The 13,548-nt window shown below is 36.8% G+C and overlaps 1 protein-coding gene across 1 annotated transcript; it reads right to left on the reverse strand.

Moving 5' to 3' along the window:
* Positions 1-7,342: 7,342 nt before the first annotated feature.
* Positions 7,343-10,542, reverse strand: LOC111375947 (scarecrow-like protein 9). The gene has a single exon (XM_022998869.1). It carries the CDS (start codon positions 9,755-9,757, stop codon positions 7,445-7,447), a length of 2,313 nt encoding a protein of 770 aa, XP_022854637.1. The 5' UTR covers positions 9,758-10,542; the 3' UTR covers positions 7,343-7,444.
* Between the last annotated feature and the right edge of the window lie 3,006 nt (positions 10,543-13,548).

Here is a 13,548-nt window from a genome sequence, read left to right on the forward strand (position 1 = left end):
ATCTAGAGCGATCAATATTGGTGGTACAAATCTTGAAATTCCTTCTGAGTTAGCTAGGTATATGTGCGTGGATGTTCGTAGTGGTTGCAACTGCACGAATTACAAGAATTTAGTCTTTTAAATTGGTGAAGATGTAACGAAAGACAATATCCAATTGTATCAAAAATTGCACGTGATCTACTAACACCTCCGGTGTCTACGGTAGTATCGGAGGCTGCATTCAGTTTAGGTGGTCGAATTTTATCAGATGAACGATCAAGACTAAAAGAAGATATATTGGAGGTTTTGATATGTTTGAAGGATTGGGAATGTGCAGAATTACGTGTTCAAGAACATGTTGATAGTATAATGGCCGAAGAGTTGCAGCATATCCAAACATAGGATGTTGTAAGTTTTTAAATTAATTATTTTTCTTTAAAAAATGTATTTTTTAAATTTATTTGATTCAAAAAAATTGAACACGAAATATTTTATTCGTGTACAATTTTAACTCCGCCTACGTTGATTGTAGCCGGTCCCAAGCCCGGAAAAAGGAGGAGGGTTGTAATTTGTAACTTTTATTTATTTTGTTATTCGTATAAATTACATAATTTTGAAAGTTGTACTTTTATTTAATTTGTAATTTGTATAAATAATAAATGATGCAATTTTTAAATTCTTTCAAAAAAATGTCATTCAACAATTAGCATATAAAAAAAATGTCATTAAAAAAAAAAAAAAAAAAAAAAAAAAAAAAAAACCGAGCCGGCTCGGCTCGTAAAAAGCCCGAGCCAAAAGCTCGGGCCGAGCCTTCTTTTTTTGGGCGAGCTTTGGCTCGGCTCGGCTCGTTTACATCCCTAGGGACAGATGAAGTTGAAATAGGCGATGGTTCAAGTTTGCATGTATCACACATTGGTTTTTTGGTATTTCAATCACCAACACGTACCTTTCATTTAAATGATACTTTGTGTTCCAAGTATCTGCAAAAAATTGATTTTCGTTCATCACTTTACCACTCAAAATAATGTTTTTTCTTGAATTTCCCCCCCACTTATTTTCTTGTCAAGGATCAGACCACAGGGGCAACTTTACTTAAAGGTGCATGTGAAAATGGTGTTTACAAGCTCCCAGACTCCCTAACGGACTCTCCTTAAAAAATGGTTGCAAATGTGCATGAGCGAACATCGATTGTGGGTGTCACAAGAGGCTTGGACATCCATCTCAAAAAGTTGTTCATTATCTTATCAAATCTTTTTCCCTTTTAATAAAAAAAAGACCGAGTGTCTCACGTTTGTATTTCTTGTTCAATGAATAAAGCACACCAACAACCATTTCGTTCCACTAGTTTACAAAACAATGCACCCCTTGATCTCATATACACTGACGTTTGGGGTCCCGCGCATACAATTGGTATCGATGGTTCTAAATATTATTTAATTTTGGTCAACCATTTTACCAAATATGTGTGGTTCTACCCTTTAACAAAAAAAATCTGATGTAAGCTTCCACAATGTAAAAATCTTGTGGAAAATCGCTTTCAAAAAAGAATCAAAAGTCTCTATTCTGATAATGTGGTGAATTTGTGGCACTCAAAAATTATCCTTCATTTCATGGAATTAGCCACTATACCACGGTACCCCATACACCACAACAAAATGGGGTTTCCGAACGTCGTCACCGTCATCATGTTGAAACAGGATTAACCTTATTACAAGATGCTTCTCTACCCCTATCATATTGGTCCCATGCTTTTGAAATGGCTGCTTATCTTATTAACCGACAACCAACACAATTGTTAAAAAATAAATCACCATTTGAAGCCTTATTTCAACAAACACCAAATTATCTTAAGTTAAGAAAATTTGGTTGCCTCTGTTTTCCTCTAATCCGGCCCTATAACTCAAATAAGCTCCAACCTAAATCCATCCCATGCCTATTCTTAGGCTATTCCCAAACCCAAAATGCATTCAAGTGCTTTGATATGAACACAAAACGTACGTATCTCTCTCGGCATGTTATCTTCGATGAAACCAAAAGTCCCATCAAGTCCCAAGAACCCGGCACTAAATCCTCCCCATCAATGCTGCCTATGTCGATGATTCCCGTGCCGCAACCATTGTCGGTATAGTCTGAGAGCTCACCGCCTTCTGCTACACCTCAGGTAATTCCCCTAATTTCTCTCCTCAAAATTTCCCCAATTTAAACTCAATTTCTTCGATCACACCACACCAGTCACACACAAGTGAGTCCACTCACTCAAGTCCCTTACTCACCACGGATAAACAAACTCCTTGTACAGAAATCATCGAGTCCATAGTCAATAACCCACCTTTTGAGATAACCCGAACTCACACCATGGCCACTCGGTCCATGAACAACATCTACAAGCCAAAACAGTTAAACTCAATCACAAAACATCCTATTCAACCAACTATTGAACCAAACTATGTGAGTCAAGCACTCCGTGAACCAAAATGGAGACATGCCATGTCTGAAGAACTCACGACATTGATTAGGCATGGTACGTGGGACTTAGTTCTTCCTCCTACACACTGCAAACTAGTAGGCTATAAATGGGTATTTTGAGTTAAGAGGAAAGCTGATGGGTCTATTGATCGCTTTAAAGCAAGACTTGTGGCCAAAGGGTATAACCAACGCCCTGGCTTAGATTATAAAGAGACATTTAGTCCGGTTGTAAAGCCGGCAACAATAAGAACTGTCTTGACTATTGCTGTTATGTAAGGGTAGATTTTAAGACAACTTGATGTCAACAATGCATTCTTACATGGGATGTTGACTGAAAATGTTTACATGATTCAACCTCTGGGGTTCAAGGATACATCTAAGCCCAACCATGTCTGCAAGTTACACAAGGCCATCTATGGCCTAAAATAAGCACCAAGAGCATGGTATTCGGCCCTCAAGAAAACCATTATAGAGCTTGAGTTTATGAATTCTAAAGTAGATTCTTCATTATTTATATACAGAACCAGCTCGGTTACATGTTTTCTGCTAGTATATGTGGATGACTTAGTCATAACTGGCATACTCAATTTGTTGCTTCAGTAATCACAAAACTTGGACACTGTTTCTCTTTGAAAGATATGGGACAGCTAAATTTTTTCCTGGGGATGGAAGTTATACCTACTAAATCTGGTCTCTTCTTATCTCAGCATAAATACATTAGAGATATCATGTCCAAAAGTAATATGCTCGGTGCAAAAGATGCATCCATACCATTTTCAACCACTATATCCCTCAAACTCATTGATGGAACCAGCTCCGTTGACAGCATAGAATTTAGGAGTGTTATAGGTGCTCTTCAATATCTATCTCTTACGAGGCCAAACATTTCATTTACGGTGACTAAACTCTCTTAGTTCATGCATAAACCTATTGCAACTCATTGGATGGCTGCGAAGAGGCTCTTTCATCACTTGAAACAAACAATTTTTCATGGAATTCACATCAGATTCAGTCCGTCAACTCTTATCGCATACATCGATGCAGATTGGGCAGGGAACTTTGATGATAGAACTTCAACCTCTGCTTATATATGTTTCCTTGGCACAAATCCAATTTCTTGGAACTCTAAAAAACAAAGGAAAGTTGCTCGATCATCAACCAAGGCCGAGTACAGAGCCCTCGCAAATGTGGCCTCTGAAACCATTTGGCTCCTTCAGTTATTTCAAGAACTTGGCCACCCTATATCATCCACACCAAAGCTACTTTGTGATAACTTGGGTGCCACACAACTGAGTTTCAATCCAGTCCACCACTCTCGAATGAAGCACATTCAAATTGATCTAAACTTTGTGCGCGTTATAGTTCAGAAAAGAACACTCCAAGTTCATCATGTAAATACACAGGACCAGCTTGCATATATTCTAACAAAACCACTGTCAAAGCAACGTACGAAACAACTGAGAAACAAGATTGGTCTTGCCGATGGCAGCCCAATCTTGCGGGGTCGTATGAAGGAAGATTCCACTAATCAAGCCAAGGAGCAAAAATCAGCCACCACAAATCAAGCCAAGAATCAAAACCAGCAAGATAGCCAATAATGATGCCTATAACAGTCAATCAATTTTCTGTAAATGTTATTTTTTTATAACCATGAAATTAGCCTGCTACTTCTATATATGCAAAATGTTGGCTAATTTCCTAAAATAGAGATAGGAGATTTTGTATTTAAATGTACGCAAGTCATTGTAAAATGGAGGTTGTAAAGTCTGTCATTTTTACATAGAAATAAAACACTGCTCTAATTTCCATCAGTTGCTCTTGCTGAATTTCCATCATCTGGGATGCTTATTTTGAAATCTTTTGTTTTCGCGATCAGCCGTTTGTTCTGTTTTCTAGATTTGGTCCTCCCTCGCCTGTATGCATAGGTCTATATAAGACCATATAAATCTTGCGTCTGCTACTTTGTTTCTTTGTTGTCTGCTTGCTTGTATGATAAAATATTTGATTTTTACCAGATCAACCTAACAGCAAAATTTTGACAAATATGTTTTCTTATCCACCAACTGTAGTTTTGCATGCATGGTGCTAGTTATTTGAAGGAAAAATGAGACTATCTCCACACAATTACATTTCCAAAAAATCCTCTGCTGACAGGCTTTTGCGTCACTTGATTATGTCATGACAAATTTGTTAGAAGAAACTGAAGAAGAGATCAGTCCAGTTTACTACTAGAGGTTTGGTAAGAACCAAGGAGGGAAAGGAAAAAAGTTGGTGGAGCAGATGATGTTTGCATTGGTGATATAGGGAATGCGGAAAGCATTGTTCCAGCAATCCAAGGTATTGACGCGCTCATCATTCTTACAAGTTCCATGCCAAAGGTAGAACCCAGGTCTGACCCAGCTAAAGGTGGAAGGCGGGAATTCTGTTTTGACGATGGAGCATATCCTGAACAGGTATCATTACCTAGAGTGTGTTTGGCTACGCATAGAAAATGTAAGAGTTAATTTGGAGTAACTTTTTGTTTTCCAAATATTTGGTTGTGTTAATTTATATCTTATTTTCAAGTAAAAAATGTTAATTAATTTGGAAGTGCTCTTACCTTAACGTACTTATTTTCAGCCTTAACCATTCAAGAAAGTGATTTATTTCTAAACTAATTTACTAAAAGGTAAATGTTTTAGCTTAGCCAAACATGGTTCTAGTAGAGTTTGTGTTAGAGCTCCCTTTCTGCGTCATCACTGATCTTCAGCATACATTTCTAGGTTGATTAGATTGGGCAAAAGAACTAAATAGATGCCAGTGAGAAACAGTACTAAAATTTACCGTTTCTAATAGTTTCCTTACTCAACAGAAATATGTGATTTATGGGTTGAACAGCAAAAGCTGCTGGAGTGAAGCACAGTATTAATTGGATCAATGGGAGGAACTAATGAAAACCACCCTTTAAACAGCTTGGGAAATGGAAACATATTGGTTTGTACTCCCTTTGCCTAGCTTCTCTTTTTCTTTTATCGCCTCTTTTCATGTACTATTTTCTCTTCTGTCACATCTCAAGAGGTTGAAGATGCATCCCCGCATATAGATTATTATATGCCAGTTTTTTCTTTTGATAGTTTTCATTCCTTCTTCCACACTCTTCCTTTTGGTTGTCTATGTGGATTTAAACCTCATGGCTACAATGGAAGCTGAGATATTGCCGGTATCTGATTTCTCAGCTAGTATAATAAAATTGAGTTCTCATCCTATATATTCAACTTATATTTGCAAAGAAAAGAAAAATCTTTCTGCGAATCAAGTCTTAATTAAATGGAACGTGTTAGGACCTTCCTCTTGCTGCTCACGCTGATTCCCGGGCTCAGTTAACCATTAAAACCGAGTTCAACATCAAAACTGGAATGAACCACCTGCCGGCGCCTCTTCTTCCTATGGTTGCTTTCTTCTCTTGCTTGGTTGATTAAATCCACACACTTAGGATGGATACCACTCAGGTAAGGTTCACAAAGACTCAAGCAATTTGGGTGGAGAAGAAATCACGAAGAAGATGAAGACATAAGACACGGCTTGGACACGGCAGTTTCTTCTTCCTCACGGCTTCAATTTTGGACGGTACCAACAAAGGCAAAGACACCAATATATATAGTAAGTCAAGTGGCCAACATAAGGTAAGTCGGGATATGGTAAGTAGGCTCGACTAGGGTTAACTTCCAATGGAAGAAATCAACAAGCCACAAAGAATATTAGTCGTCCAATAGGTAAGGCAACGTTCGGTCGGTTCATCCATTATTCGATGTTGAATTATCGTTCAGTCATTTAGGTCGACTGATAAAATTGGTTCTCATCATCGCCCGGGGGTCGTTTGACAACATAATGTCTAACAACCTCCACCTTGGTGTCAAAGGACCTGCAAAGAAAAAAACGTTTTTCCATTAGTGACACCTCTAACAGAAAAACCGATAAAATTGAAATCATTTACCTGTACCGATGTTTAGAAGCTCTTTGCAACTTCTAAACTTCACCAGTGGCAGCACTTTCGTGCCCATATCTGAAGGATTGTACTGTGTGTGAATTTTTTTCAAGTCTTACTACTTCTTGTGATATTATATCCCTAATGAAGTGTAACCTAACATCGATATGTTTAGTGCGTTCGTGAAAGACAGGATTCTTACACAAATGTATGGATGATTGACTATCAGAATACACAACCACATACTCATTCAAGACACTCAGTTCATGAAGTAGACCTCTAAGCCATAGAGCCTCTTTAATTGCTTCAGTGGTGGCAATATATTCTGACTATGTAGTGGATAGTGCAACTATGTGTTGTAACTGTGATTTCCAACTAACACACGAATTTGATAAGGTGAATACGTAAGAGGAAGTTGATTTCCTACCATCCCTATCTCCTGCATAGTCAGCATCTACAAAACCCTTTAATTTCACGCCTTCTTTATTAGCACTAAATTTTAGACCCACGTCACTTGTACCCTTCAAATATCTTAAAAGCCACTTTAATGCTTCCCAATGTTTAGGACCTGGATTAGACATGTACCTACTGAGAGTACTAATAGCGAATCCTAAGTCCGGTCTAGTGCAAACCATCAAATACATTATGGAACCAATCACATTTGAGTATGGAATTTTACTCATATATTCCAATTCACGTTCATTGCAAGGAGCTTGTTCCTTAGATAGAACAAAATGATTTGCAAGAGGCAACGTGACAGGTTTGCAGTCACTCATATTAAACTTTTTCAACACTTTTGATATGTATGGGGACTGATGTAAGAATACGATGGAATTTGACCTATTTCGTTCTATTTCCATGCCTAGAATCCTTTTAGCCTTTCCTAGGTCTTTCATGTCAAATTCTCCACTAAGATCTGCTTTTATAGAGATCGGTACAGTACTCAACATTACAATATATAAAAATTTTAACTAATTTTTGTTCCTTAATTCTATTAAATAATATCAGGTACTGCCCAGCAGACATGTTAGTTTCTTAAACAGGTTTCCAACAAGAAAGGGCATAGATTATCCGCCCTTTCCATCCCAGCAACATCCACTGACTGTCTTCAGCAATAATATAGTCTTTGTGATAGCTTGATCTTACCTTATGTATTGCCTTATTCATAACATCCCTTTCAAAAGGGACTTGCAAGAAGCCTGCATTCAAGTTACGGACTTGCCATTGCTTGTACGTCTCTGGCCTTTCAACTCTCTCCCAACCCTCACAAGCTATGACATTCAATGCTTCCCGGCCAAAGATTTCTGTCTCGATTAACATTCTCTCTGTTTTCTCACGAGGTACATTAGTTTCAAGCATATCGAATAGCGCTGAGAAGTGAAACAAGGCCTCCCGGAACCTAGTGACAAAGAATGGCGCACCGTAGGCCCCATTGACAATCCCGTGAATGAAGATGTCCGGATTAATCTTCCTAATCAAGTTCAGAACAGCAGTTCTTGAACTCTCTGCCATCACAGTCTCATCAAATAAGTTCTTCGTCCTATACAAACAGTTGACAACAAGAAACTCATCTTTCTCAATCTTAAGTTCCTCAATTTTGATGGTTTCCCACTTCTTTGCAATGGCATTGTACTCAAATGGTACATTGAAAGTCTTTGCATAATCTGCCAATCGACGACCAGTCTCCTCTATTCTTTCTGTGGGACGGAACCCAGGTTGGGGAAATTCGATGCCGGTGATCCGAACTCTTGGAGGTGCTGGTGCATGTCTTCTAGCCATCCGTTGCATAAACGTGGGCCACTGAAAACCATAGAGGATGCCAAAATCTATAACGTGAACTCTCATTGCATTTTGCGCTTTCATCATAATTGTCTTGTTCGAGGTAAAATTGGAAATCCTCTTGAATGGAGACGACGCAATATATAAATGGTAAGCTTTCAAATAATCAGCCGCAGTTATTCTTTTGTTGACAAGGGCCTTATGGATCTGGCTACCAGTGCCAGCCAAGCGCGCTTCAAGGCCATCGGCAAAGCAGTGAGCCAATCTCTGATTTCCATCCCCGAAAGGAGATGAGTGCTGCCTGATCTGTTTCAGCAGTTCATTAGCACTCCGACGATCATCAGCAGCAACAGCCTGAGCACAATTAATTAAGAGGGTTCTCAAATCCACAACTTCCTTTTTCCTATTCTGTTTTTTGCCACGGCCCTTCACTCCACTAGATCTTTTCATTTGTCCATTCTGCTGCACACACTTATTCATAGCATTTCGCAACTCCGTCTTGTAAGCTGCCAATCTAACCTCACCGTCCCCCATACTATGAAGCAAGACAATATCGAATTCATCCGATCGAATAGTAGATTCTGTATAGATTGCTGCCTGCTTGTTACATCTTTCTTCTTCTAAATCCATTTCTCCACTATGTGGATTCTTCCTCCCCCTCGACTCAGACAGAGATTGTGCGTCCCCATCTTTCTTCTCCACTGTAACTACTCCCCCATCATATTCTCCATTTGGCTTCCGAGTTAACAAACCATTAATGTCTGTATTAACCCACACACTATTCCCACTTGGAAGGAATTTGCTAACATTTTCAGTCCCCTTCTTGAAATCCCACACACATTGACTCTCATTATACATATTAGATACCTGAAGAGGACTTAGAGAAGAGTCTGAGAACCCGTCGACAATATTGTTTAAGCTATTCGACCATCTAATTGATGAATTGGAACCACTATATGCTGTGTATAACTGAGCATGACATGCATTACAATCAATACAATTGTTTATCCACCTCGGACCAATTACATCGATTAGGTAACCACTTCCATAACCATTGCAACTTAAACAATTATGATGGTGATGTCCTGGAACGTAATCATCTGGGCTCTCACCACATGGACTAATTAAAGTCCGGTTTTGTACCGGTGAAGGGGGATACTTCTTGCCAAGAACCTCGTAGAATGACTTCTCTTTTGCTTGAAGATCTAAAGACTCTTGAAGCATATGTGTCTTTTCCTCCATATCTTCTTCCATAAGCATCTGATCTATGCATCTTAAAACAGCGTCTGAGAAATCACAGTCTTCTTCATATTCGTTCTCAATGCCCAAACTAGAACACGAGACTTCACTACTCGTAAAAGGCTCATTTCCAATCATTTGAAAACGTTCAAATTTTTGTGCTGGTAAGTTATTCTGAAACCTTTGTTCATTGACTAGCTTCTGATCTGGAGAAGTAATCTCAAATCTAGGTCCATTGGCTAGTATTTGGTTGGACGACTCGCCAATGGACTGATTTTTCAATTGAAATCCATTTGAAGAATATGAAAATTCACGACAAATTGGTTCCATTTCGATTTCAATCCAGTTAACTAGAAACACTATCAAACACTAGTCAACTACCAAAATATAGTTCAAATTATACTCTTGAAGCCACAAAATAGAAGACGAAAAACATCAAAGTCCTTGAACAAATTTTTTCTACCCGCCAAATCCATGATAACAGCTATATTTTAAAATAAAAAAGATTGGAGTTTTAATTGTGCAATAGCTTTTTCAACAAAGTTCAATATCTTCAGTATTTAATGGAAATTGGAAAGTATATCTTGAAATGAGAAAGAGTGCCTTGAAAAAAAACAAAGTAGTGATGATTCCTAACCTAAAAGAAAAAGAAAACATGTGTACATCAAAAAGATTCGACTTTTAATTGTGCATAAGCTTAGTTCTACTTGTTTCAAGAAAATCCAAGAAAATATCATTTTACATTCAACAGAAAACTATTGCATTTTGAACACAAAAAAAATGAAAACGGTAGCGTACCTTAACGAAGTAAACCCTAATGTAGAGACTAGAGATAGAGTGGAGGTGTGGGGGTTGGGGGAGTATGAAAGAGATTCTCTGTAACCTCTGCTCACGGAAGAGAAGAAGTTTGTTTATAAACTGTTTGAAGAAGTGGACAATCTCAACCGTTGAAAAAGTTAGCAGCTATAGCAAGTCGATGGTTATTTTCATGAAAATGATCGGAAATATAATCCGGCGTGCACTCGATACTCAAACTCCCATGTCTACTGCTTTCAATTTTTTGTCCTAAATCCTATTCTTACTAGAATGCTACACTCTCACCCACTATATTTCAAATGTATATATATAGTAAAATAGACAAATGCTACGTGTCTAGTCCTTAATTTTGTCAACTCGATTTGCCACTTCATTGAAAAATTGCAGCCAAAATTCGTACAAGTGATATCAGAGTTACGTCCTAAATTTATCCAGGTGAACTCATCAACAAAATACAAGTTGCAGCTAAACGAATATGGTGGCCTTTGAATTGGATTGTGATAGTTAGAAAGATTAGTAATTGGCTCTCGAAAAGCAGTTTTACCAAGTGAGATCGTGGTCCATTATGTAGTGGAGAGTTGAACCTTGATGTGGCGTGTGATTTTTCTTAGTTTGAGAAAGGATATGATAGATTATCGATCAAGGGGGCAAGATAATATGATATTTCGTTCAAAACGGTTTGTTGGAGAAGTACAAATAAAATTCCACGAAACTAAATATGGTATATGTAATGGACTTCAATAATTGTTTTGAATAAATTTGAATAACTTTTTGTAAATGTTTTATCCGACAATACGAATTTTTTGAGGAATTTGTCCTAAGATAACATTTTTAATAAGCTCTATTATTAATAAAAATAGAGATGCTGCCAAACGGTCCTTAATTTCTTATATTATGTTTGACAATACATGTGTTGCATTGTCCGATGATCTACCATAAGTTCTAGGAAACTAAGATTTAGAGAATAAAATCTCTTTAATAATTGATATCATATGGGATTCGTCCATTAAAAATGCTTAATTACGATCACAGGTCATCCACTAAGTTTGTCCTAAAACTGTTGCTGTAAGACAAAAAAATGTCAACTACTACTATAAAGCTGCTTTTTTCAAAATAAAGTGTATTAATTACATAGTAAATCATAATTTTGCATAAAATAATAGCGATCTGGTTAATGATGCACATTTAAAATAGTATAAGGTTTTTCTTTTTCTTTTTTATTCTCTCCTTTAGAGGAAAATTTTAAATTATTTTTTTAGATTCATTGAACTTGGTCTTCTTTGGAAGATATATTTTTACATTTTACTGCACGCAAGTGAATTATTAATTAATATTGGGTACCATATTCCACTCCCAAAGCGAAGGACCACCAACTTGGGAATTAATAATAATGCTTAATGAAAACATCAATTTGTTTTGCCGCATGTAAATGCATTTGGTTAGTATAACGCTATGTAGTCTCACTGGAACAGTTTAAATGGTATTAGATAATTGGTTAGATAAAAAGTGAAATTAAATGAATTATTTAATTCTATTTATTATTTAAAGTCACATTAATATCATCTAAATTGGGATTGTAACCCCCAATGAGATTAAATAGTATTACTCATCTGGTTTAGTTAAAATGTTTATTAACATTAATATTTCTTGAGAAGTAATTGACTTTACGCTTCTTTTCATGTGAAGACGACGATTCTTGAATTTTATTTTTTTAAAATTAAATCATTTATTTATTTCAAAACCAAATCACTTCATTTTCCACACAAAACCATTTTTTGCAATTCGATTTCGTTTCAAATCACCTTGTCATCAACATAAAAATAATATCAGTCAAACAAGTGAAAAAAATTTGAAATAGATAAAAATATATATATTTTTCACAAGTGATTATTACTTAAAAAGCCAATAGAATCCTTTGGCAAGTAAATTACTAAAATTTTTAAAGTATAAACTGGATTAATAAATAATATATTTTGGGTAAAAAAAGTAATTTTTTAAAATTAATTTAGGCCGACGGTTCAATTTGATTTTTAGTGGATTTTGACGATCACAATATAGACCAAACCGTTTCTAAGATGTTAAGTTCAGTTTTGAAACGGTCGAAACTTAAACCATGTGGACCCAAACAACGATCTCAAGTTCCAAATTCGTTTCAGCATGGTAGTATGATCTGAGGTGGAAAATTTGGCACCTCAGATTGTATGAACTCTTGGTTGCAGATTGCTCGAAGTTTTTCGTTGCATCTTCATTTTCATCTAAGTCTGTCTGGACAAAAGTAGTCTCCACCAAGTCGAGCTATTAGAAATAGTTTCTCCACCAAGGGGTTAGAGAACGAATTACAAATGTAGATTGAAAGAAAATTAGAAGATGAAGAAAATAAAACAAATGTAGGAAGGCTCAAACACGATATGAGATCGTTGTCCTCAAACGAATTTTGCCCCCACTAGAAAAGATTATGGTACTTAAAGGGTCATCCGGAAAAAAATTTGAAGGATTGATCAAGCCTTGTAGAGATTCAAACTCTAAGCACTTGTTTGATTCTCTAAGAACTCAAGAACACGATGGAAAAGGAATATGGAAGAAGATGGTTTTTTCTTTTCTTTCTTCTCTCTCGTTTGATCTTATAAACATGTCACTTATAAGTGTTTTTCATACTATTTGATGATCAAAAAATCACTTATTTATAGCCATGCAACATAGCTTCACGAAGTGGTGCCAAAATAAAGTGAAAAGCTGCCAAAAAACCACCCAAACTGACTCCAATGGTCACCAAACTTATACCATGTGACCGCATGGTGAAAATCCATGCGGTCGCATGGTTAGTTTGAACCGAGGCCATTTGGCAGCCATTCGGTCACATGGTTTTGAACAACTATCACAATTCCCCACTTGTTAAAAAACAATCAATGTTCCATATTCGAATTATACGATACTCATGCATAAGGATTAGATATCTTTCGATTTGAATCTAACCATAGTGTAATTCAAACAAAGTAAAGTCGAAATTCAAGGTAGCATGAAGCTTTGAATCAAGTTTTTCATGTGACAATACCGGTAAGAACACACACACAAATATCACGTGTTCTCAAGTTCCTCACTACTCGCTTAGCGCTTTTTTGGTCTTGCGCTTATCCTTTTCAACAAATTTTTAAGAGAGATACTCCAACTTCTATTAAGGCAGCACCACCTTGAAGTTTGTTTAGGTAAAAGTTCTTCCAGTATCTTTGTTACTTTTAGAGGTACTTGTATTTTAGCACTGAACTTTTATTAAGAGCTTAAGGCTCAACCCTCATTTCAGTAACAAC

The sequence above is a fragment of the Olea europaea genome, unplaced genomic scaffold (genome assembly GCF_002742605.1).
Source record: "Olea europaea var. sylvestris unplaced genomic scaffold, O_europaea_v1 scaffold1433, whole genome shotgun sequence".
Classification (NCBI taxonomy): domain Eukaryota; kingdom Viridiplantae; phylum Streptophyta; class Magnoliopsida; order Lamiales; family Oleaceae; genus Olea; species Olea europaea.